General features: G+C 53.2%; 1 protein-coding gene across 2 annotated transcripts in view; it reads left to right on the top strand.

The window, feature by feature from the left end:
- Positions 1–25,185, top strand: part of ATL1 (atlastin GTPase 1) — a 29,934-nt gene extending 4,749 nt beyond the window's left edge. Inside the window, exons 2-14 of one of the 2 annotated variants that reach the window (XM_038138148.1) lie at positions 6,928–7,175; positions 8,389–8,523; positions 9,437–9,541; positions 9,743–9,793; positions 11,255–11,311; positions 14,263–14,355; positions 15,313–15,451; positions 16,728–16,855; positions 17,444–17,500; positions 18,115–18,186; positions 19,000–19,431; positions 20,972–20,986; positions 24,415–25,185. In XM_038138148.1, the coding sequence (XP_037994076.1) occupies positions 6,928–7,175; positions 8,389–8,523; positions 9,437–9,541; positions 9,743–9,793; positions 11,255–11,311; positions 14,263–14,355; positions 15,313–15,451; positions 16,728–16,855; positions 17,444–17,500; positions 18,115–18,186; positions 19,000–19,431; positions 20,972–20,986; positions 24,415–24,525 (1,643 nt within the window). In that variant the 3' untranslated portion in view covers positions 24,526–25,185. The remainder of the gene's footprint in view (positions 1–6,927; positions 7,176–8,388; positions 8,524–9,436; positions 9,542–9,742; positions 9,794–11,254; positions 11,312–14,262; positions 14,356–15,312; positions 15,452–16,727; positions 16,856–17,443; positions 17,501–18,114; positions 18,187–18,999; positions 19,432–20,971; positions 20,987–24,414) is intronic. The other variant, XM_038138149.1, reaches the window with a different exon arrangement.
- The last annotated feature ends 159 nt before the right edge of the window (positions 25,186–25,344 follow it).

Raw genomic sequence — 25,344 nt, 5'->3', positions numbered from 1 at the left:
CCAGGGTTTGCACCTGACAAACAGATCCTGGCTTTTTGCTGGTGCTCTTCCAGCAGTGTTTTGCCTGTGGGAGGTGTCCACCTTGCCTCTGACTCAGCCATTCCTGCTACCTGAGCTGTCCTGGGCCCAGGCACATAACTGTCGAACCTGACCTGAAACTTGCTGAAAAAATTCTACAAAAACCTCTGATTTGCTTCGTTCCCCAGGTAGTTGCCTGCCTGTGTCTCCAAAGCTCAGCCTGGGAATTTGACAGCAGTAGGAGCTGCTCTTGCTTCAGAGCCAGCTAAGCACTGGAGCTTCATGTAGTAGGTGTTGTAATTAAGAATTTCACATTGTACTTTGGCATTTGAGATGTTGTAACAGGCAGGTTTGGGGGCCAGTTATCATCCAAACTCTTGCTCCTGTCAGCAGTGGTTCACGTGGAAAGGTCCCAAACCACTCGTGCTATCAGCACAATCATTCATCCCCTTGTTCCCTCTGCCAAAGGGAGAAGGGGCTGAGCTGGCCACGCGGAGCTGACGCTGTGCTGCTGCCAGCTGGGTGACTCAGGGCTGGCAGGAGGAAGGTGCACTCCACATCTCCACTGCTCCAAAAAAAGCAAAGGGTGAGGATGGAGCCTGGCAGCAGCAGCCACCCTGCTCAGCTCCCTGCTCCAGCCACCCCGGGCTGCAGAGCGGGGTCCCGGCCAGGAGAACGTGGGAGTGCAGATGGGATTGGCAGAGCTGTTAACACAGCCGTGCAGCTCAGCTGGAGGAGTTTGCCCTGGCTTTGGAGAGGACAGCTCGGGATCCCAGAGGGAGACTACCGAGTGGGGCCGGAAAAGGCCCCATCATTTAGGTTGGAAAAGACCCCTGAGATCACGGGGTCCCAGGTACCACCTTGTTAAGCAGACCTGCCACACCCAGCCTTTCCTTTAAGCACCTCCAGAGGTGGTGACTCCACCGCATCCCTGACCAGTCCATTGTTATTTATCTGCCATTCTTGATTGCTGAATGAAGGGCTCCTTTTCCCACAAGGGTTTTCTTCACCTGTTTCTGCTGCCCTGCAGCTCCAGGGATTGTCATCCATCCGTCATTTCCACAGATTCATGGCAGCTGTGATCATATCCAGGCTGAGGAGGTGCAGATGATTTCCTAGTTGGGCACTATAAACTCTGGCTCTGCCTTCCCCTTCCTTGCTGCATTTCCCAGCTCAGCAGCCCCAGGTGGAAGGGGGATAGCATAGCAAGAGAGCCTGACAGAGGTACTTGTGGCACTTTCAGGTCCCAGTGGGTCTGGTTAGTGCATGGGCAGCATTTGGTGCTTCCCCTGCTTGGATCTGGGGTCCTCTGGTTCTGTGGACATGTCAAAAATCCCAGCAGAGGTGTGAGCAGAGTAGAGGGAAGGTTGTGTGTCTGTGCCTTCAGCTGTGCCCCGGGTGCAGGAGAAGCATGGAGAGAGGCTTATTTATAAGACTACATAGTGCCAGGATAAGGGGGACTGGCTTCCCACTGCCGTGGGGCAGGGTTACATGGGATATTTAGAAAAATTCTTCCCTGTGAGGGTGGGGAGGCCCCGGCACAGCTGTGGCTGCCCCTGCATCCCTGGAAGTGCCCAAGGCCAGGCTGGACGGGGCTTGGAGCAGCCTGGGACAGTGGAAGGTGTTATTTGTGTAAGGGTTGTAACTGGCTGGGCATTACGATCCCTTCCAACCCAAACCATTTTGGGATTCTGTGACCCAGCAAGGCGTGGTGAATGTGTGTGTGGGGTTAAACCCAGCTTGGGAGGATTGCTGAGCTGCTGGCCAGGAACCTTTGGGGGTGTGGGGTGGCTGTCAGGGCTTTGCCCAGCCAGGTTCCCTGCTCCACCCTCCCAGGAGCAGCTCTGTCCAGACACCCCTGGCAGCCCATGCTGAGGGGATTCGCCGGCTGTCAGCTGGCCAGGCTCAGCTCTCGGGCCGCATCCTTTGTGCAGAAGCAGGGCAGGTTATTGCTGGGCACACCCTGCTCTGACTCTCCGGCTTCCACGCTTCATTCCCCGTTTTTCCCTGGTTGGCTGGATCAGGTGCCGAGCTCTGCGCCAGCCGTGGAGGGGAGGAGAGGATTCCTGGTGCATGCTCCGAGCTCCCTGCCCCTCCCAGCCTCCTCGGATCATCGCTGGCTGCGCAGGGAGCTGAGCACAGCCCCGGAGCAGAGCTCGTGTGCCAGAGCAGCCGGGCTGAACGTGCCCAGTGCAGGGGAGATGCTCGGGGAGGGCGGCTGTGTTCCCCAGAGCTGTTGTGCGGGGCAGATAAGCTTCCTGCAAACTGCAGCTCTCTGGAGAGCATGCAGAGGGATGGAGGCTGACTGCAGGCTCTGTTCTGGGCTTGGCTCGTGGTGCTGTTGGTGGCAGTGTGATATGTTTGGGATGGGAACTCCAGAAAGGAGCCACACCGATATCACTGCTGCTCAAACGGATCCCCTGAGAGCTGCTGATAAGCAGCCTGACACGGTGCACACAGGATACTCTGTTCCAAGGAGCAAGCAAGTTCAAGCTTCCCATCAAACCTCGATTTTCTCTCCTTGCTAGTTTGTTTTCCACGCAGTAACTTGGATTGAATGCCCTCAGAATGGCAGCGCTGCCTGACGTTGGTGTTTTTGTGTGTGTGACATCTGAGCTGGGGTTGTTTTGCTCCAGGGACACCTCACTGTGGCCTTCCAGTACTTGCAAGTGGCTTATGAAAATGGAGAGTGACTTTGTACATGGGCAGATAGTTTAAATCCATTTCCCCTTATCCTATCACTAAAAAGGAGATATTAGATTAGATTAGACATGAGGAAAAATTCTTCTCTGTGAGGATGGGCAGGCCCTGGCAGAGGGTGCTCAGAGCAGCTGGGGCTGCCCCTGGATCCCTGGCAGTGTCCAAGGCCAGGCTGGACAGGGCTTGGAGCAACCTGAGATAGTGGAAGGTGTCCCTGCCCATGGGAACAAGATGATTTTTAAGGTCCCTTCTAACCCAAACTCTTCTGGGATTCTGATTTCAGTGGGAGAATGGGAGCCCAGGCTGCAGCTCCTGCTTTCCACAGGATAGCTGAGAATCCTGGGATCCAGGAGAGCCCGAGAGCAGGGCTGGTAAATTGGCTTCCTCAGGCTCTGCTCAGGCAGTGTTTGCACAGATGATGGGACATGGCTGCGTTTCGTGCTCTGGAATAAAATGTATTTATTGTGCAGGCTCACATGAGGACGAGGCTGATTCCTTTGTGGCACTCTGGGAAGCAGTCAGCATTTCTGTGACCTGTTCTTCCATGGCTAAGGGAGAGCAGGCTTCAGCAAGCACTCACCAAACATTGCTTAGTTAGTGGCGTGTAATTAACTCCTAGAGAAGAATAAATTAACTAAATTACATTAGACGTGTCTGTCAGTCTGCATACAGGCACAATGTGAAATATGCTGTTTCAATTTAATTAATTTAGTCCAAAGCAAGTCTTAGACCAGTTAAAGAATTCTTTGCTTTTTTTATGCTGTCTGCCAGCGAATCCCGCTCTCCTTCCCCTTCCCACTTGCAATGGCCATATGGAAAAGAGCTGTGGCTTCCACCCCGCTCCAGAGTCATGGGAATGAGCTGTTATGAAATGGGGAGAAGCAGCCGGATCCTGTGAATTTCTGAATGAGCAGCTGGAGAATTGACGTAATTGCAGAGCCGAGAGAAAGGAGGAGTCATCTCGGAAGAGGAGTGAAAACAAGAGTGTGTTTAGGAGAGCTCAGCTCCCCTTTTTGGCTGGATGAGTTTTTGCCACTGCCAGGTACAGCTTTCTTCAAGGCAAAAAACTCATTTATGGCCAGAAAGATCAGTTAAAATCAGTGACTTCAGGAGTGTGCAGCCGTTTTATAAAATAATCCCTGGCTCTGCAGTGGGGCAGATAATCTAATAAACAGAACCTGGAAGTTTCATCACATGGAAATATGAATATAAATGTGAAAAAGATAGGCCATCTGCAGACAAAACTATGTGAAAGAAGCAGAGATAGGGCTGAAATTAGTTCAGAGACATGCTTAATATAATCTCTCTTTCCTGTTGTCTCCAAGGACCTGGGGAATCAACATATCCTGCTCGTAATGCTTTGTGTTGTGCAAACAGCCTGGTTTTCCTGGTGTTCAGGTGATGGAAACAAGGATGTCCCCTAGGCGACCATGGCCATTTCTGTGTCTGGAGACATTCTCCCAAAATCTGTTCATGTCTGCTTAAAAAAATTACTCTCCTTCAGATTACGATGATTTGAAGGGACAAAACAATCCCTTCTCCTCTGCACTGGTTGTTGGTTCAGCTGCTGGAAAGAGCAGAGGGAGAAGAAGGTGTGGAAGATGCATCCTGGCGCCAGGAGAGGGGATCTGGCACCAGGTGTCCCTGTGGCAGGGCATGGCAGGGGACTCTTCTCAGCCCCTGTGCTGGTGCTTGGATCCTTGCCCAGGACTGGGAGGTCCATTCAGTTCTCTGACCAGGGGCATCCAAGGATTTGTGCCCATCCTGGTACCCACTGCTAGTGCAGGAGGAGAAAACACATAAATCATGGAATCCCAGAATAGTTTGGGTTGGAAGGGACCTCAAAGTTCATCCAGTGCCACCCCTGCCATGGCAGGGACACCTCCCACTGTCCCAGGGTGCTCCAAGCTCCAGTGTCCAGCCTGGCCTTGGGCACTGCCAGGGATCCAGGGGCAGCCACAGCTTCTCTGGGCACCCTGTGCCAGGGCCTGCCCACCCTCCCAGGGAACAATTCCTTCCTAAAATCTAATTAAATCTCTGCTCTTTCAGTTTGAAGCCATTCCCTGTGTCCTGTCCCCCTGTCCCTTGTCCCCAGTCCCTCTCCAGCTCTCCTGGAGCCCCTTCAGGCCCTGCCAGGGGCTCTGAGCTCTCTCTGGATGCTTTTCTTCTCCAGGTGGACATTCCCAGCTCTCCCAGCCTGGCTCCAGCCAAAGTTCTGGTCCCATTTCCCTCTGTCTCTGTGCCTGGGGTGGGATTTGTCTGGTCTGGGAAGGTGGCACAGCTGTTGCACCCTGATGGCTGAGTTAGAGTCAGAAATATTTAAGTTTAATTTGATTTACAAATTTTTTTCTGCCCCCACCATGAGTCACATCCTATCCAGGCATCTCTCTGCTGTCCTTTCTGTGCAGCTGGAAGAAGAAAATAAAAATAGGACTTGGCTTAGCTGAGCAGGGCTTGGGGAAACACTACAAGAGAGGAGGCATTTCCCATCCTTTCTATGGCCCTTGCAGCTTGGCAGTGCTTAAAAAGAGCACAGGAGCCTGTGGCCCTTTGGCACCTGGCTGTCCTTACCTGGTGGGAATGGCTGAGGGCTGGAAAAGGTGTTTGGTGTGAGCCTGCTCTCAGACACCTTCTTTGGCAGCGTGTGCCTGGATCCTGACTCCATGGATTTGAAATGAGGATTTTTTTTTTCCTGGAGGCCCCTGTGCAGTGATACAGCGCTCAGAGGGGTTTTAGTGCTGCAGGCTGGTGGAGAATCTGCTTTTCACACCATTTGGGACTTTTGTTTAGTTAAAAAACCTCCAAGCAATGGAAAGAAAAGATCTTTGTCTTTCAGCTGTGAGCAAAGAAAGCTCATAGTATATGTCCAAGAGCCACCAGAAATCCCCTGGCAACCAGGCTTAATGATCCTGGTACTTCCTTGCAGGATCTTAGGAAATCACAAAAGTGCTGCTGTTATTTAAAATATGGAGTTACTGCTGGAGGCTTCTTTATAGAGAGGCCCAGAACGGGCAAATCCTATTCCTCTTGATATTTATAACTTCTCTTTTAGTGTGTGCACGCACAGACCTTGTGCTTTGAAACAGCTCAAAGCTGGGTCCCCAAGGTCAGGGGCTGAAACAGAGACTGGGGGGGTTTAACTTGAGGCAAAACTTGGGAAAGTTACAGCCTGAGGCAGCAAACTGGGAAGTTTTTGTTGGAATGTGGGGGGAACTTGCCATCTCACTCTCCTTTTGCTGCTGGCAGGGAGGTTTCACGTGGCTGTAGGTGAGCTGGCTGGCACATTAATCACCTTCAGCATCTCTTCCCTGTGCTGGAAAGCTTGGAAAGACCAGGAAAGGAAAATTACTGGAGCCAGCCTGATCTTTGCAAATCCCAGGGCTGCAGGTCTTAAAATGCATCTGGCTCCTGTGAGACCCTCCTGTGTGAGCCTTCCACAGCCCAGGCAGCAGCTCCACAGGGAACTTGGCCATTTCCAAGTGGGAAAGTGGGCAGTGCTTGTGCTCTGTGTGTGCTTCCCACTTGGGAGCAGCAAAGTGGCTTTTATCAGGATGGGCTTGTGTCTGCATGGCCTGATTCCTGCTGGGAGCGTCCTGGGGGATGCTGATGGCAGGAACAGCAGATTGCACTTGGAGCATCAGCTCAGGCTGCAGATGGAGCAGGAATGTGTTGCTGCAGGAACAGCAGTGGCACAGGATACACAAAGGCAGCGTCCTTTGATAAAGATGTGAGACCCTCTCAGCTGGAGAGCTGCTTCTGGTTTTGAGTCAGCCTTCAGGAAGGACCTGGTGGGAAGGACCAGAGGAGAGCAGATCCTTAGATAATGTGGTAGAAGGGATGATGAGAAGGCTTGGGCTTCACTTTTCCAGCTGAGAAAGGGCCAAGGGAGGTGTTGTGGCGGGCACTGTTTATGTGGTGAGTTGCAGGGACCTGTGTTCCATGCAGGATAAAATCTAATGCATGTGTTTTGCCAAGGGAGGTTCCAGCAGGGAATGCTCTGCCTGTGTGGAGCACGGGGTCATGATGACCCCAAAGAAGCATGGAGTCTCCACTGGGATGTCTGAGGCCAGGTGCAGCAGATCTGCTCTGGATGATGCCATTTTGGGATGGATATTTGAGTTTTTGGATCTCTGTCCAGCCCCGCTGTCGCTGGCCCCTCCCTGTGCAGAGGAAGGCACCAAACCCCTCTCGTTTTCCCTGTTCTCACAGGCAGTTTTGCAGACAAGACTTACGAGTGGAGCTCTGAGGAGGAGGAATCGGTGAGGAAGGCAGGGCCAGTGCAGGTCCTCATTGTCAAAGATGACCACTCCTTCGAGCTGGACGAAGCCGCCCTGAACCGCATCCTCCTCTCCGAGGCTGTCAGAGATAAGGAGGTGGTGGCTGTGTCCGTGGCTGGAGCTTTCAGGAAAGGAAAATCATTCCTGATGGACTTCATGCTGCGCTACATGTACAACAAGGTAAGGCTGCAGCTCAGGGGCCCTCCCAGGGCTGCTGTTCCTTGTTGCTCCCAAGTGCTGCTCTGTTGTAAGTGCAGGGCCGCCCATGAAGGAAGGAATGATGAGGAGGACTCCATCTTCTCAGAAGGCTAATTTATTACTTTATTATACTGTATTATGTTAAAGAATATTATACCATACTGTACTAAAGAATACAGAAAGGATACTTACACAATGCTAAAAGATAATAATGAAAACTCGTGACTCTTTCCAGAGTCTGACACAGCTTGGCCCTGACTGGCCAAAGAGTCAAAACAGTTCACAGAAACCAATGGAACAATCACCTGTGGGTGAACAATCCCCAAACACATTCCACATGAGCACAACACAGGAGAAGCAAATGAGATAAGAATTGTTTTCCTTTTCTCTGAGGCCTCTCGCTGCCTTTCAGCTTCCCAGTAGGAAAATCCTGGGTGAAGGAATAATGTTCAGAGAATGTGAATGCCACGCTGCTCAGGGGTGAGCCGGGCAGGATTTGGTGCTTTAGGAATGCTCAAGGCTCTCCTGAGTGTGGGCTTCACAAAATAAAGCAGAGCAGATGCTTCCCCAGGCAGAAGTTTCTCGTGGACTCTTGACTATGGAGCAGGAATGTTCACATCTGCTGCCCTGAATCACAGAATCATTTAGGCTGGAAAGTCCCTGTAAGATCATTGAATCCAGCTGCTAACCCAGCATCACCTTATTCACCACTGAACCATATCCTCAGCTGTCTTATCTGTGTCTTTGGAACACTTCCATGGATGGGGACTCCACCGCTGCCCAGGGCAGCCTGTTCCAATGTGTGACCACCCTTCCAGTGCAAAAAATTTTCCTAATATCCAACCCAAGCTTCCTTGGTGTAACTTCAGGTTGTTTCCTCTTTTCCCGCTGCTCTTTCCCTGAGAGCAGAGCCCAGTTCCCACCTGGCTGCCCTCTCCCATCAGGGAGTTGTGAAGGTCCCCTCTGAGCCTCCTTTTCTCCAGGCTGAGCCCCTTTCCCAGCTCCCTCTAGACCCTTCCCAGCTCCCTTCCCTTCCCTGGACGCTCTCCAGCCCCTCTATGTCTTTGTTGTGAGTAGCCCAAAACTGACCCCAGCATTTGAGGTGCCTTGACAGTAAAAGGAAGGCAAAACCTCCCTTGTGGGGTTCTTAGCCCTTTTTGACACCTCCAGCAACTCGTTCTGTTCCTCCCTGCAGGAGGCAGTGGACTGGGTTGGGGATTACAACGAGCCCCTGACCGGTTTCTCCTGGAGGGGCGGCTCCGAGCGGGAGACGACCGGGATTCAGATCTGGAGCGAGGTGTTCCTGGTGGACAAGCCCGATGGCACCAAGGTGTGTGTGTGTCTCTGCTGCTGCCTGCTCATTTTCCTCATCTTCCAGCTTTTGAGACTCTCCTGCCTTGTCTTAGGTGGTTGTGCAAGTTTAGGGAAGGTTTTCAATACCATTTTAGTACATGAATGAAGTGATGTTAAAATATTATTTTCAAGAATGTAATTTTGATAATAATTTTTGGCGGGTGTATTTCACAGAGCCGAGGGGTGGAATGTGGTGGTTTTGCATGGGAGGCATTTATGGAAGTGATGTAAAAACTTCTGTGTAATTGACAGTCTGTAGAACCACTGGGAAGTTGTACACACCTCTGTGAAATAAACATGTTAAAGAAGGGTTGAGCAAAGTGAGGTGATGTGATGTCGAGTGTCCTTGATGTGTTCTCTGAGTGTCCCTCAGTTCTGGGCATCCCAGATCCCAGAGTTTATTTCTGTGCTATTCCCAGAAATCTCGAATCTCATGTCCTTGCAAACTGCTTCCCTTTCCTAGAGCAGGAGTTGTAAAGTGGAGTTTCTTCATTCAGAGTTGTCTCAGCGGATTTGGAGCATCCTGCCAGGAATATTTGTATTTATCTGCACTCCATCACAGAGCACGGCACCCGAGTGACACCGTGTGATTTCTAATGCTGGCTGAGTGTGTTTGGGTTCAAAAGGTGCAGTTTGTGTTTGGTTTCTGGTGCAGACTCGGGCAGAGCCTCCTCTGCACTGACAGAGGAGCAGAGCAGTTCCCTCACTGCCTTGCAGAGCATTGATTCTGCTGGGGTCACCCTGCTGTCCGGAGTGGCTGGGGATGAGCTTTTCCTGTGTCCCCCAGCAGTGAAGAGGCTGAGGCAGAAGCAGTGAGGCCCCAGCACAGTACCCCAGCTGCCATTCCCCGTGGCACGTGGGGGTGCTGACAGGAGCTTTGTGCCCCGCAGGTCGCTGTGCTGCTGATGGACACCCAGGGCACCTTTGACAGCCAGTCCACCCTCAGGGACTCTGCCACCGTGTTTGCCCTCAGCACCATGATCAGCTCCATCCAGGTAAGAAACCTCTGGGCTGGAGGAGTTCAGCCCCAGGATCTGCACAGCCTGTCAGGGCTTCCCTTCCTACCACTTGTGCCAGCACCATGTGGGACCGTGTCCCCATGGGGATGTCACAGGCTTTAGCCACACCAACCCTGTGTTAGCCCCAAGGACAGGCTGCTCTGAGTGATCTGAAGTTGGCTTTTTATTTAAATGCAGGTTTATAACTTGTCCCAGAATGTGCAGGAGGATGATCTGCAGCACTTGCAGGTAAGAGAAGCTTCAGGGTAACCTAACTGTGGCTGTTTACAGGGGCCTGCAGTGACAGGACCACAGGGAATGGCTTCCACTCCTGGAGGGCAGGGTTAGATGGAATATTGAGAAGGAATTTCTGCCTGTGAGGCCCTGGCACAGGTTTCCTAGAGAGGCTGTGGCTGCCTCATCCCAGGAAGTGTCCAAGGCCAGCTTGGACAAGGGTTGAAGCAGCCTGGGGTGTAGTGGAAGGTGTCCCTGCCCATGACAGGGGTTGGAACTGGGTGGGATTTTGGGTCCCTCCCAACCCAAACCATCCTGGGATTTTATTCTGTGGTTGTGAATTATCAGCCTGGGTGTTGCCATCTGGTGCTGGCTCGGTACAGGTGACCCTCTCAGGGTGATCCCAGCCCTGACTGTTGGAGACAAGCAGCTAATGGGATTTTTGGGACACAGGTGTCCTTCCTATATCCTGGAATTACCTCCTGCTTTCTCTTCTGTTCAGCTGATTGATTGATTGATTATTTAAGTAGGTTTTTCCAGGAGCTTAAGGAGAGGAAAGAAAAGCAAAAGTCCAGCTGAAAAAAATCAGCATTTGAATATGTCTGAATTATCTCAGTCCATAAATATTATTAACAATAACACTTCTTTAACACTGAATTCATTCAGTGTAGCTCTGATCTTTCAGTTTGGGTTTTAAGCCATGACTGTTTAACAAGTTGACCCATTTTTAGGCATCTGTGAAACACATTATTGTGCCTTCAGTTAGAAATTAGAGTGCAGAGAGAGACTGGAGAGTCTTCAAATCTTGCTGCTAGGCTGATTTTAGAGTCTTTGCACAGCAGGGGTTTGCAGGGAAAGTACTTATTTCTGAATTCATTTCCACTCCTTCCTGGAGTGTTCAGAGGGCGCAGGGCTCCAGCAGCCCCTGGAGCACGAGAAGTTTCTGGCTGGTATGAAACCAGCAGCAAGCAGCTGATCTGAGCCATTTTCCCCAGATTTGGCAGCCAAAAGCTCCAGGCTGGGATCTCTCACATGAGAGCTCAGCAGGGTGATGGTTCCACAGCAGCTCCCTGTGCCTCTGGGGTGTGAGCCGGGAGCCCAGAGCCTCTTTGTGTCCAGCTCTGCACGTGGTGCTGCTCATAAATGTCCCTTACTGCTCCAGAGAATCAGAGAATTCCCACAGGGATCATTGATCCAGCTCCTGGCTCTGCCCACACCCCCAACAATCCCACCCTGGGCATCCCTGGCAGCGCTGTCCAAACACTCCTGGAGCTCTGGCAGCCTCAGGCTGTGCCCATTCCCTGGGGAGCCTGGGCAGTGCCAGCACCCTCTGGGGGAAGAACCTCTCCTGAAATCCCTGCCCTGGCTCGGCTCCAGCCTTTCCCTGGGTCCTGTCCCTGTCACAGAGCTCAGTGCCGGTGCCCCTGTGTCCCACAGTGACAAACTCACTGTCCCGTCCTTTCCTTCTCCTTCCAGCTTTTCACCGAGTATGGCCGGCTGGCCATGGAAGAGACATTCCAGAAGCCTTTCCAGGTGAGTCCGAGGATCCTGGCTCCTCGTTTGTCCCGGAGCCCGCTGGCTTCACCACGAGGTGTCACTGCAGTTTGCAGCGTGGGAGGAGATGGGCCTGCCTGGGGATGGCTCAGCTGCTCCAGGGAAGGGCTTTGTGCTTCCTTGCTTCCAAACACACCCAACATTCCTCCCTCAACCCCTGCCTTCCCAAGAGCTCTGCCCTGTCCTGCCAGGCTTGGAAAGCAGCTGGTGTTGCAGCAGGTTTGTCACTCTCTCTGGAGTCAGGAACTCTGCCCAGCCTTTCTTCTGAGAGGTTTGAACTCACCTGCCCTGTGAATCCCTGCTCCTGGCCAAATGAAAGGATAAGGATTAGCAGAGCTGTGGGAAAACTCGGTCTAAGTGGGGTTTTAACTCTAATTTAGGGACATCTGTTCATCCTTCTGCTCCCCAACCTGTGAAAAGCTGCTGTTAAAATAAGGGAGAGCATCGGGCATTCACAGTAGGTGAGGCTGGTTCCTGTTTTTAAAGACACAGAAGTGTTTTGATTAAATTGGATGAGGGTTTGTGAACTTCCTAAAGTAAAAACCAGCAGAGAACAAAGCATGCTGTAAAAATCCACAGAGTAATTGGGAATGAGTTACAGCTATTTTACATTTGCTTTCCCACATAAAAAGAGAATTGTCCTGGAAGGACTAAAGGGTTTATAAGGTGTCTGTGGTCAGGAAGTGGAAATGAAATGAAAAGGTTAAAAAATACAACAAATGGACAAATTGAGGTTTTTAAGGTGTATTGGATTCTGCTGTGATAAATGGTAAAACTAAAAATATATATGGTAAAAATAAATGACAAGCAAGAGCTTGAAGAAGGTTGTAACATGGTACAGCAAAAAGCCAGACATTAAATAAATATTCCTGCTGCTTATTTAAAGACTGTGGGGATAATGTAGCCAAATATTCCAGTGAAACTGAGACACTTCCTACTGCATCAGTGAAAAGGAGGCTGTGAGGGGAGACTTAAACATGCTTAAATCATTAGGGCTGGGTAATAGGCTCTGATTCTCCCAAACACTGTCATTGCTGCCAAGCCACAGTTTGTGGATGGTGAGTCTTGTCAAACAATCCTATCATCAATTTTTGAAAGACCACGAGCTGGGTTGATAAAGGTAACTCTCACCATGACCCACTGCCTTCTGTCAGCCTTATCTCTCCAGGATGCTGATTGAAAGCAAATGAAGTCAGCATTGTCTGGTCTAATCCACAGTTAATGGATTAAAAACTCATTAACTGATAGATGCCAGAGCACGCTGAACTAATTGTAACTAATTGTGAGGAATCATCATCCTTCAGAAGTGTTTCCTTGGGATCCCCCCAGGCTCTCCCTGATTCAATGTCATCTTCATTAATGATCAGGGGGAAATTATCAAACGAAGCTGGGACCCCTTGTGGGTGTGACAGATGTGGCAGAGGGGGCAGTGGTGCTGTGGCCAGGTGAGAAATGATCTGTCTGCATCCAGCGTGGGCTGCTTCCTGCAGAACATGTTTTAAATGTGACAGTGTGGATCAGAAAGCAGGAAAAGTGAGGGTGGGCAGGCCCTGGCAGGGTTTTCCCAGAGCAGCTGTGGCTGTCCCTGGATCCCTGGGAGTGTCCCAGGCCAGGATGGACAGGGCTTGGGGCACCCTGGGATGGTGGAAGTGTCCCTGCCATGGCAGGGCTGGCACTGGATGAGCTTTAAGGTCCCTTCCAAGCCAAACCATCCCGAGATCCTCCAAGTGTGATGGTGAATAAACTGCAGTGGCACTGATCCTGCTGGAAGGGAAGGGAAGTGAGACTTGGCAGTGGAAAATTCACATTTCCCTTTGTCTCCCTCCCCTCCTCACTCTGAGGAGCCCTCACCAGAGGCTGGCCCTGAACGAGGGACCCTCACAAAGGCAGTGGTAAACACAGCCTGTCTGGAACAATTTTACTTCAGAGAAAAAAAAAAAAATCCCAATTCAAGGCGTGCATAATGTGTTTGTGGAAAAGTCCTAAGCATGGGCATGTCTCTGAAGCATCTCATGGTGTTTGGAACAGCATGTCCTGAGCCAGCTCACTGGGTGCACTCACTGTGGCTTCTCCTGCAATTCAGAAAGGCCAACTCACTGTTCTCTCCTTTCTTTTTAACTTTTTCTGAAGTTTTATGGAAGAGAAATAGCAGGAATATTTCCCCTCCCTCCATTAGATTTTTGTTCTAAACATAGATAAACTTTAGGGAAATTCCAATGAAATGGGTTCCACTTGCTGACCTGCTTATCCATGTTCCTGAGGGGAGCCCTGGCACCTCTGCCAGGCCCTCCTGGGCTTTGGCATTCAGGACTTCCCCCTCCAAACCCTTTATTTCCTACATGGGATGTTGTACAGATGAGGCACTGGAGACCTGATTTTCTTCTGAAAACTTTTTTTTTTTTTTTTAAAGATTCAAAGTTGACCCTTCTGGTATTTATTTATTTATTGCCCAGGAACTTTGAATGCCTCAATAAAGATTACAAAAGCCAATGATTTCTTATTCACCCTCATTCCTCTGCATCTGCTTCTCATTAAAAGTCTGTCTGGAAGGCTGCCCAGTGAAAAAGGCTGAAAAAATGAGCCTGTAGAATTCCCAGAGGATGGAACTAAATGTGGCTGGAGTTAGGGAGCTTGCTGCCTTTTGTCCTGGTTAGCAACAATCCCTTCTCTTGGGCAGTTTGGGTGATTGATGGTGTTCTCCCAGCCAGGGACTCAAACTGCTGCAGCACTGGGGGGTGGGATGGCGGAGTGGTCTCAGTCCCTGCACACTGGGACCTCTCATTTCCACCAGGAAAGGTGGGAGATGCTGCTGGAGCTGGGAAAAGACTCAGGGCCAGGTTTTGGTGTGGTGTGAAGTGAGGGGGAGGGTGCAGGGGGTGCTGTGGGCTCAGAGCAGCAGGTCGCTGACCCCGCTGTTGTGTGTTTTCCAGTCCCTTATTTTCCTTGTTCGTGACTGGAGCTTCCCTTATGAATTCTCCTATGGATCTGATGGTGGTGCCAGATTTTTGGAGAAGAGGCTGAAGGTATGTTTTGCCTGCTCTTGTGTCTGGGTAGTGGAAGTGTCCCTGCCCGTGGCAGAGATGATCTTTAAGGCCCTTTCCACCCTGATCCACTCTGTGATTCCATGATTTTCCTGTTCAGCTGGCTGGTCTCAGCACTGGAGGTCAGGTGTGAGCTGCAGTGCTGCTTATGGTCACACTCAGTGCCTTAAAATCCCAGAGGAGGCATTTGGGGAGGGGGAATTTCCTTGCCGTGTTCAGGCTTCTGCCCGAGCCCAGCTCCCTGGGACTCACGGGGAGAGTGGACAGCAATGGGAGTCAGCAGATTGCCAAGAGATGGGAATGATGCTTTAGCAGTTAGGCAGTGTACAATCCAAATGATGGGCAAGGGCTGCTTGGGATCAGTCAGGAAATGCAGGGATGATCTGATAGTGGAGAGACCTAATTATATGTGAGACAGGCAGGGCCCTAGTGGGAAATCCCAAATGTTTTTGTATTCCAGTCATCCGTGATAATAACATGCTGCAGGGCATGTGGTCAGAGATAATCCAGTTCCCTCTCTTTGTCCTCGTGCCTATGGAACCTTCTCCTTTCCCCCACAGTGTGGAGTATCCAGTGCTCCTGCCAGCTTTATCCCAGTATTCCTATCAGAAGGAAACTCACTGGCCCCCAACTGTGGGAAGTAGATGGGCAGCCCCGAGCTCTTCTCTCTGGTGACCCCTGACAGAACCTGAGGGAACAGCTGGAGCTGTGCCAGGGGTGGTTTGGGTTGGATCTCAGGGAAAGGTTCTTCCCAGAGGGTGCTGGCACTGCCCAGGCTCCCCAGGGAATGGTGACATTCCCAAGGCTGCCAGAGCTCCAGGAGCTGCCAGGGATGCCCAGGGTGGGATTGCTGGGGGGTCTTGGCAGGGCCAGGAGCTGGGCTCTGATCCTTGTGAGCACATCCAGCTCAGGATATTCTGTGCTTCATTGTCTCCACAGGTGTCAGGCAATCAGCACGAGGAGCTGCAGAACGTCAGGAAGCACATCCACTCCTGCTTCACCAAAATCTCCTGCTTCCTCTTACCTCACCCCGGCCTCAAAGTCGCCACCAACCCCAATTTCGATGGAAAACTGAAAGGTACAGAGGCAGAGCTCTGGTTTCTACCCTGATTCCTTAGAAGTCCTGGCAGACTGCTTGTTCCTAAAACAGTCCTGCTTGTTCCTGAAACCCCCAAAAGCATTTTCCATGGAAAAACTTCTGGGAGAGCAGTTGGATCCTCCTCCCAGTGCTGTTCACACCCCCTTCTGCTTCTTCCCAGTGCAGCAGACAAACGTGGAGGGAGAAAAGGTGTGGGAGGCTGACAAGGCCTGAGAGCTGCTGGCAATACCCAGTGATAGGAAAACTGGGAAGGGCAGGGATGAGACTGGATGTTTATGGATGTGGTGTTGAAGCTGCAGTAAATTACAGGCAAAGCCTGGTTGCTGCAAGGCTGGTGCTTGTGGTGGGTGGAAGGCTGGTTCCACAAGCTCTCAGAACAGTTATTTCCCTTTGAAAAGCTTTCCAGGGAATATTTAATCCGCCTGATTTATCTGATCAGTGGTTTCCCTACAGGGCAGGCTTGGTTCAGCAGGTTAAAAAAATGGAGAAGGAGAAAAGAGCTGTGGTGAGATTCTCCACCCCAAAAGGAGCCACGTGCTGGGGATATTTTTAGGTGTTTGTTGTGAACTCCTCACCAGCGTGGCTGGTTCCAGGCTGCTGCAATCTTAGCAATAAAGTGGACCATTAGCTACTTAAAATAAATTAGCAGGAAAAGATATGAGTTTTCCCCTGGTTTTGTCTGGCTCAGACTTGCTCTGCTGGCAAACTCTGTGCTAAGCAGGAGGGACAGCAAGGCAGCAGGAAGGAGATGTGCTGGTGGAAACTGAGCTGATCCCTGGAACTCCCCCTTAATCTCAGGTGCTGAGGAGGGTGGAACAAGTGCTGTGTGCAGACAGCAGCTGTCAGCAGCTTCTTGACACAATTTTCACAAATTTCTTGTTGCCTCAGAGCTCTACTCAGCTTTTTGTGCTCTGATGGAAGAAATGGAGGGGATTTTCCCTGCTTTCCATACCTGGCTGTTGCACTGGTTTCTTCTGCCTTCAGTCCTCAGTTGAGTTTAATGGAAACACCAGAAATCCCACCCTGTGCATCCCTGAGGGCTTTGTCCAAATGCTCCTGGGGCTCTGGGCAGCCTTGGGGCTGTGCTCATTCCCTGTGGAGCCTGTTCCTTCCACCTCTGGGGGAAGAAGAGCCTTCCATGGCAGGGGACTGGAACATGATGGTCTTCAGTGTCCTTTCCAACCCAAACTATTCTGGGACTCTGTGATGCCTCTTTTTTCTCTTCTGATGCCTCTTTTTTCTTTTTTTTCCCCAGAAATAGACGATGAGTTCATCAAGAACTTGAAGATTTTGATTCCTTGGCTTCTTAGTCCTGAGAACCTGGATGTTAAGGAGATCAATGGAAACCACATCACCTGTCGAGGCCTTGTGGAGTATTTTAAGGTATTTATTTCAGAGAAAGTGGATTTATTCCTCTGGGGAATTGTGCTGTAGCTAAAGGGGAAAGCAGCAGCAGGCAGGGCAGCACTGACAGTCCTGACTCTGCAGCAGAGGGCAAACACCTCATGGTCATGTATTTGACCACACAACAAGCCCGGAGAGTGGGAGGAGCTGTTTTCCTTTCCTGGAGAATTGAGGGCTAGAGGGGGATAAGCTGAGGGCTGCTCCAATTGCCTTTGGAAAAAGCTTATTTTTGTTGTCATGGCTACTGGGACATTTCCATGAGAGACACTGGTGAGTAATTCTCACCACCTACTCTCCAGGGCTACCTTGGCTCCTTCTCCTCCAGGGAAAGGACAGAGGTAGGTGCAGATCCTTTGGGAGGGATACTGGGAGTGAGTGGAGGAGGGAGAGCCTCCAGTGAGTGACCCAGGCCACCCAAGGAGTGGCATTTTCTGACCAAAGCCATCTTGTGCTGGAACATTCTCCTCTTCCCTGCTTCTGAATCCTGTCTGGAGCTGGGTGGGGGTGGCTGCTGTTGCTCCTGTGTGCTGCATTCCACATGATTCCCTTTTCCCTGCTCTTTTCCAGGCCTACATAAAGATCTACCAAGGGGAGGAGCTGCCACACCCCAAGTCCATGCTGCAGGTAGGTGTGAGTGGGAGCTGTGGCAATTCCTGCACTGGAATTAATTGCCATTAATTCCCAGGAACTGGCAGAGGTGTCCAGCACAGTGGGACTTTATTCCAAAGTGTAACCACCCAAGGAACAGCGCTTTGGGAAGAGCTTGGCATCAGGAGCCTGACCTGGCTGAGGAATCCCACCTGGGGTGGACTGTGGGGAATTGCTGGCTGCACACAGCACCAGCCAGCTCAGCTGAGTGATTCCCTGCAGGTGAATGACATCCTTGGGGCCACACAGGGAGGGGACACGTGGAAGTGGCTGCCAGAGCCAGCTGGGGGTTGCAGCTGGAGCTGTTTACTTGTGGCTGAGCCTTTTATCTCTCTCCTTGCTGCTTCCCACAGCTGAAGCCAAAGTTTTCATAGCTCTGGCTAGGAGGGGAGGAATCCTCTCTTCGTGCAGGTTTTTGGATGTGTAAATATGGGATGAGCTTATTTGGGGTTGGTTGGAGGCTGGGAGAGCCCCTTGGCTGATGCTGGGTGCCACACACATGTCCTGGCTGTGTCCACGTGTGGCCCTGCACTTGCTCACTTAACCCTGCCCTTCTGCACCTAAATTTTGTGCCCCTTTTGCCCTTACAGGCTACAGCAGAAGCCAACAATTTAGCAGCAGTTGCCACTGCCAAAGACACCTACAGCAAGAGGATGGAAGAGGTGGGTGGTGCTGAGTGTGTCCCTTCCTGTCCCTTCCTTCCTTCCTGTCCCCTGGCTCTCCTGTCACAGATTCATGGAATCCCAGAGTGGTTTGGGCTGGAAAGGACCTTAAAGCCCATCCAGTGCCACCCCTGCCATGGGCAGGGACACCTTCCACTGTCCCAGGCTCCTCCAAGCCCTGTCCAACCTGGCCTTGGGCACTTCAGGGATCCAGGGGCAGCCACAGCTGCTCTGGGCACCCTGTGCCAGGGCCTGCCCACCCTCACAGCCAAAAATTCCTTCCCAAACCCTTACCCCTAATCCCTAACCCTAATTTCAGATTTCCCTGTGTCAGGAGTCACATTTCAGGCATGATTTCCCTGTATCAGCAGTGATGTTTCAGGGGTGATTTCTGTGTAGAAGGAGTGACGTTTCAGGGATGATTTTCCTGTGTTAAGAGTGCCATCTCAGGGAGTGATTTTCCCCATGACGTTTCAGGGATGATTTCTCAGTGCCATTTCAGGGGTGATTTCCTCGTGCCAGCAGTGATTTCCCTGTATCAGCAGTTCCATTTCAGGGATGATTTCCCCATGCCAGCAGTGATTTCCCTGTATCAGCAGTGCCATTTCAGGGATGATTTCCCCATGCCAGCAGTGATTTCCCTGTATCAGCAGTTCCATCTCAGGGTGATTTCCCTGTATCAGCCATTCCATCTCAGGGGTGATTTCCCCATGCCAGCAGTGATTTCCCTGTATCAGCCATTCCATCTCGGGGGTGATTTCCCGGTGCCAGCCGTGCCATCCCAGCAGTGCCATCCCCGTGTTCCCCACGCAGGTGTGCGGAGGGGACAAACCCTTCCTGGCTCCCAGCGACCTGCAGGCCAAGCACGCGGAGCTGAAGGAGGAGGCGGTGCGGCTGTTCCGGGGCGTGAAGAAGATGGGAGGGGAGGAGTTCAGCCGGCGCTACCTGCAGCAGCTGGAGGCCGAGATCGACGAGCTCTACATCCAGTACATCAAACACAACGACAGCAAGAACATCTTCCACGCTGCCCGCACCCCGGCCACGCTCTTCGTCGTCATCTTCATCACCTACGTGCTGGCCGGCGTCACCGGCTTCATTGGCTTGGACATCATAGCCAGCCTGTGCAACATGATTCTGGGCTTGACACTTATCACACTCTGTACCTGGGCTTATATCAGATACTCTGGGGAGTACAGAGAACTGGGAGCTGTAATAGACCAAGTGGCTGCAGCCTTGTGGGACCAGGTAGGATAAAGAGTTTTTGGTTTCAAATCTGCACGCAAAAAGTATCCTCCCTGCACCCCACTGGGTTTTGGGTTTTTGGTTTTTTTTTTAAGCATGGAGTTTCCTGGGGGTTTTCCTCCCCCTTTGAGATGGTTTTGGTGTTTAGGGTTGTTAGATCCAGCTGTTTGTGCTGTGATCAGTGCAGGGATGCCTTTTCAGTTTCAACTGAAGTTTTAATCTGTTCCTTAGAGCTCCCAGATGGGGAGAGGAGGGGCAGAGCAATTGTTGCAGATCGGTTTGTGGAGTTTGTGGTAAGGGGGAGGTCACAGGGCTGCCCTGTGGCTGCAGCACAGGCGGGGTGAGCAAGGCTGGAGCTGCGTCCCTGAGCCTCCAGTCCCTGTCCAGTGTGGAAAACAAGCTGTGTAGATCTGAGAAAACTCCCAGCAAGCTCTTTTGTTCTGCCTTTTTCTTTCCTCCTTGTCTTACCTGTCACCAGGTGTGATTCTGTGGAGCCTTGTGGGGATGGGCAGCTCTGAGGGATGCCCTGGGGAGGATCCTGGTGCGTGTGCTTGGTGTGTGCATGGCTGGGGCTGTTCAAGAGGAGCAGCCAGGGCTCTCCCCTGGTTCAGGGCAGGAATTTGGGCTCTGCCAGAGGTCGAGGCCAGGTCTTGGCTCTGCCAGTTTTGGCACCAGACCCTGATTTCCCAGTGCAGCCCTTCCCTGTTGCCACTGCAGAAGAGGGAAAGCCCAGCCCACAGAGGCTCCCCCGAGCCCTGCTGCCCGTCCAGGGGTACAACCCACGTGCCCAGAGAGCCAAAAGGCTGCAGTGCCCCCCTGCTCATCCCCCAGGAGCCATCCCAGCTCTGATTCTGGCAGGAAGGGCCCTTCTCCTTCCCTGCTTTTCCTCCACCAGAGAGGTTTTCCTGGAGAGCAAGCACCTTTCCCTGCTTCCCTGTGCTGCTGCAGCTGACCGTGCAGCTTTGGGGCAAAGAAAGGCAGCACTGACTGGTGTTCCCTCATCCCAGAGCTGGGCAGGGTGCTGTCCCAGCTGCATTCATCCTGGCTGCCCTGTCCCCGGCAGTAAAGCCCCCTGCAGTGTCCCTTTGCCCAGGGACACTTCCCAGGAGCCTTTGGGATGTGCTGGAATGTTTGATCCCACCCCAGGGCAGGAAGCAGAGGGAGTTCAGGGAGAACAGGAGCAGGCAGCAGGAAGCCAGAGGTGCTGCCCACTTGCAACGAGTCCAGCTGGGGAAAGATAAAGAGGGTAAAGTGCCTGGAGCCGTTCCTGGCTTCCACAGCCCCGTGGCTTTCCAAGCAGAGGGAAAGTTCTCCCAGGAAGGATTTGTGGCAGAGGGGAGCTGCTGGCTTGGGTGACTCTGCCCACCAGGAGCCAGCAGCTCTGTCCCAGGTGCAGGAGGGATGGATGGACAGAGCAGGGAGGGGTGACCAGTTTGGGATGAGCCCTCCCGGGAGCAGCCCAGGGATGAGCTGCCATGGACACTGAGATGCACAGAGCTGTTTCTTTCTCTTTCTGTCTCCCCTTTCCCAATGCCTCTCCCAGGGAAGCACCAATGAGGTAAGTGGCTCTTGCTCTCTGCATGCTGCCCAGCCCTGGGCTCCTGGGAAAAGCACCTTGGCCCCAAAATCACCTTTGGGCCGCTGGAGGATGGGAGCCACGAGGGCTCTGGGCAGCAGCTGCTGGCCTGGCTCTGGCTGTTCCCTGGGATGCAGATGCCTGGGGAAGGGGGTGGATGAGGGCACTGGCTGCAGGAGCCAAGTGGGAGAGAGATTTGAGGGGAGTGCCAGGACACGATGGGGATTTCACCTTTGTCCCATCAGCTCTGTGTGGGGATTTTCCTGTTGTGCCAGGAGGTCAAACCCAAGCCCCAGATTGTTTTGGAGCACCCACTGTGCAGGTGCAGGCAGGGACAGCTGAGGAGCCCCCACGCCTGGCCAGGCCTCTCTGTGGGTGATGTTTTTGGGAAAAACCACCCCATGCTGGATTGAGCTGAGAGCAGAGCCCAGAGGGCACAGCCCATCCATCCCCAGGGAATGCAATCCTGCTCTCCCAGCACGGCAGGGGAGCTGCTCTGAGGGAAATGCTCCCTGCCCTGGCCTTGCAGGAACAGGAGAACAGGGAGAGAGGAGATCCTGCCCCACTCAGTGAGACCCCGCCTGCAGAGCTGCCTCCAGCCCCGGGCCCCAGCAGCAGGAGGATGTGGAGCTGCTGAACAAGCCCAGGGGAGGCCACGGAGCTGCTCCAAGGGCTGGAGCTGCTCTGGAGCCAGGCTGGGAGAGCTGGGAATGTTCCCCTGGAGAGGAGAAGGCTCCAGGCAGAGCTCAGAGCCCCTGGCAGGGCCTGGAGGGGCTCCAGGAGAGCTGGAGAGGGACTGGGGACAAGGCCTGCAGGGACAGGACCCAGGGAATGGCTGCCAGTGCCAGAGGGCAGGGATGGATGGGAGATTGGGAATTGGGAATTCTTGGCTGAGGGCGGGCAGGCCCTGGCACAGGGTGCCCAGAGCAGCTGGGGCTGCCCCTGGATCCCTGGCAGTGCCCAAGGCCAGGCTGGATGGGGCTTGGAGCAGCCTGGGACAGTGGAAGGTGTCCCTGCCCATTCCAGGGGGATTGGAACTTAATTTAGGTTTTCAGGGGTCCCTTCCAAGGCAGTCCATTCTGGGATTCTGGTTTGTGATCACAGCCACAGCAGCTCCCTGGGCAGAGCCTCACCAGGATCTGATTAAACCAAAAAAAAAGGCAAATTTCCTGCCCAGGGGCATTGTTTGCTGCAGCTCTGGATCCCAGTGCCTCCCCAGCCTGGCCCAGGCGTGGCCCCAGACATTTCCATGTTGTCACCCAAGCCCAGCAGCTCCAGCTGGCAGTGCCACCTCCTGAGCCACCGAGTTCTGGGGGGAGCTGCTTTAGAAGAAAGTCAAGCTGTTAGAAACCATCCCATCCCTCGTCCCTCGTCCCTCATCCCTCCCTGCAGCCAGGGTGGTGCTTTGGTACCCCAGGGCTCCCAAGGGCAGAACGCAGGATTTGCCGTGGGTGAGGTGTTGAACAAACCCTGGCACGTGAAATGAGCACCGCGGGACTGGGTTGGCATCACCAACCCCTAAAGCAGCACCAGATGCTGCCAGGGGCCCTGGCTGGGGTGTGAAGGTGAGCTTTCAAGAAAGACGAGCAGAGACGCTGTGGGAATTCTCTTCTGCCTGTCCAAACAATCCCGAAACACCCCCTCTGTTCCCAAAAGCCCCTTTGGGATGGGATCAGCGTCCTCTTGGTCACCTCTGGAGGCATCTCACGCTCACCCTCCTCCTCCTCGCTGCCCCTTCAGCCTCTCCTGCTCCACTCCCCCCCTGAGCACACAAGGAGCTCCTCGCCCTGTCAGTGTGTGGGGTCCTGCTGCTCAGCTGCCTCTTCCCAGCCCTTCCAGAGCTGATCCTGGCTCGCAGCAGTCCCAGCAGGAGCTGATGGGATTTGGGTTGGTTTTTTCCACCCCAAGTTCCTTTGAAATGGGAATGCCAGAGCTGTGACAGTCGGTGACACCAAGTCCTCTGCAGCCAGAGCCGTGTCCCGGCACCTCCTGTGGGACGAAGGTGGGGAGGGAGGGACACGAGGGCTGTCACCCAGCTGTCACCCCGCGGGGTCGGATGTCACCCGGCCCTGGGGGTGCTGTGCTGTCGGCCCCCTGTGGGAAGCGCAGCCCCGCCTGTTCTGAGCCTGGCCTGGCTCCAGGGCGAACGGAAAACTAAAATCAGAAGGAAAAGGGTAAAAGCAGGAGACAATCCACAGCATCTGCAGGAAAAGGATGGGGACAGGCCCCGTCCCACCCCCAGCCCGCGGGCTGATGCGGTTATGGAGCTGCCTGGGGGTGATGCAAACGCTGAGGCTGCAGGAACCAGAACTGTGTGTGAAACCCACCAGGAAAAACAACCCCAAATGCCCCACTCGCGGTCCAGATGAATGATTGATGCAGCTCAGGGCCATGAGGGGCTTGAAAAATTGGAATTGCGGAGTCACAGAATTCCCTGGGCTGGAAGGGACCCACAGGGATCAGCCAGGGCAGCTCCAGGCCCTGCACAGATCCCCCAACAATCCCACCCTGGGCATCCCTGGCAGCTCCTGGAGCTCTGGCAGCCTCAGGCTGTGCCCATTCCCTGGGGAGCCTGGGCAGTGCCAGCACCCTCTGGGGGAAGAACCTTTCCCTGAGCTCCAACCCAAACCTGCCCTGGCACAGCTCCAGCTGCTCCCTGAACCCGGGAGCTGGAGCCCTTTGTGTGCTGGAGGCTTGACCTGACAGCACTGGCACACAGCAGAGGGCTGGGATGCATCGGGATTCCCTGGGATTGGGATTCTGGGTGTTTGGGATTCCCTGGGATTGCAATTCCCTGGGATCAGAATTCCCTGAGATTGGGATTCCCCAGGTTTGGGATTCTCTGAGATTAGAATTCCGTGGGTTTGGAATTCCCTGGGTCCGGGATTCCCTGGCTTTGGGATACCCTGAGATCAGGATTCCCTGGATTTGGGATTCCCTAGGTTTGGGATTCCCTGGGATCGGGATTCCCTGGGATCGGGATTCCCTGGGATTGGGATTCCCCGGGTTTGGGATTCCCTGGGATCGGGATTCCCTGGGATCGGGATTCCCCGGGTTTGGGATTCCCCAGGTTTGGGATTTCCTGGGATCAGAATTTCCTGGGTTTGGGACTCCCTGGTATCAGAATTGCCTGGGTTTGGGATTCCCTGGGCTCGGGATTCTCTGGGATCAGGATTCTCTGGTATCAGAATTCTCTGGAATCGGGATTCCCCGGGATCGGGATTCTCTGGTTTCAGAATTCCCTGGGATCAGGATTTCCTGGGATCGGGATTCCCTGGGATCAGAATTCCCTGGGTTTGGGATTCCCCGGGCTCGGGATTCTCTGGTCTCAGAATTCCCGGGCTCGGCATTCCCCGGGATGGGCGTTCCGCGGGTTGGGCAGGGGCCGCTCAGAGCCGTCTCTCCCGCAGGCCTTGTACAAGCTGTACAGCGCGGCCGCCACGCACAGACACCTGTACCAGCACGCCTTCCCCGCGCCGCGGCCCGAGCCCAGCCAGGGCCCCGACAGGAAGCAGCTGTAGCGGCACCGGGCCCGCCGCGGCTCCCGGCGGCTCCCGGCGGCTCCGGCCCCGCTCGGCTCCTCCGCGGCTCCGGCCCCGCTCGGCTCCTCCGCGGCTCCGGCCCCGGCCCGCGTCCGTCCCGAGCCCGCCGGGAGCCCGGGCGGGGCCCGCCGGGCAGGGCCGGCGTGGAGGCGCCCCGTCCCCGTGTACATACGGCACTGCCGCTGCCCAGAGCTTTGGTCCGTCATAGCCAGCGACTCCCAGCTCGTTTACGAAGCCTTATTTCCCCCTTCTTAATTAGTCACCACCGAGGAAACGATAATTTACGTGATACCGCAACTAAAATGGCCGAAGCTCGTCCAAAAGCCAATTTATTTCAGGTACTTGAAGAAGTTATAACATGTAACCACGTTTTTTTCCTTCGTTTAACTGTTTAATGACATGAACATAATTAAAGTGTATTAACTTGCTTTATGGGACACTGTAAGGGCACTTCTGTGGTCTGTTCGGGTGCTGTGGGAACCGTTTCTGTTTGTCTGCACCAAGTGTCACTCTGTAGCTGTGCTGGAGGGAGTGTCTGTATTTCTGTACATATTTATCCACCATAGCGCGTAGGACGTGTGGTACGGTTCTATTCTTTTATTGTCAGGACTATTAAAGTTTGCTTCTGGTTCCTAAGAAGTTGGTTCTACCGAGAAAAGTTATTTCTTACCCAGGCAAGAGCTTCTCCTCTGGGTTTTTTTTACATCTTTCAATTGATTTGGGGTTTCGGGGTGTTTTGAGGGTCGTTTATCCACTGACACACCCAGAGCTCCGATCATCTCCAGCCCACGGGGCTCT

The sequence above is a fragment of the Motacilla alba genome, chromosome 5 (genome assembly GCF_015832195.1).
Source record: "Motacilla alba alba isolate MOTALB_02 chromosome 5, Motacilla_alba_V1.0_pri, whole genome shotgun sequence".
NCBI lineage: Eukaryota > Metazoa > Chordata > Aves > Passeriformes > Motacillidae > Motacilla > Motacilla alba.
Note: the sequence above shows the minus strand (reverse complement) of the source record. Positions and strands in the feature narration are given on the sequence as shown.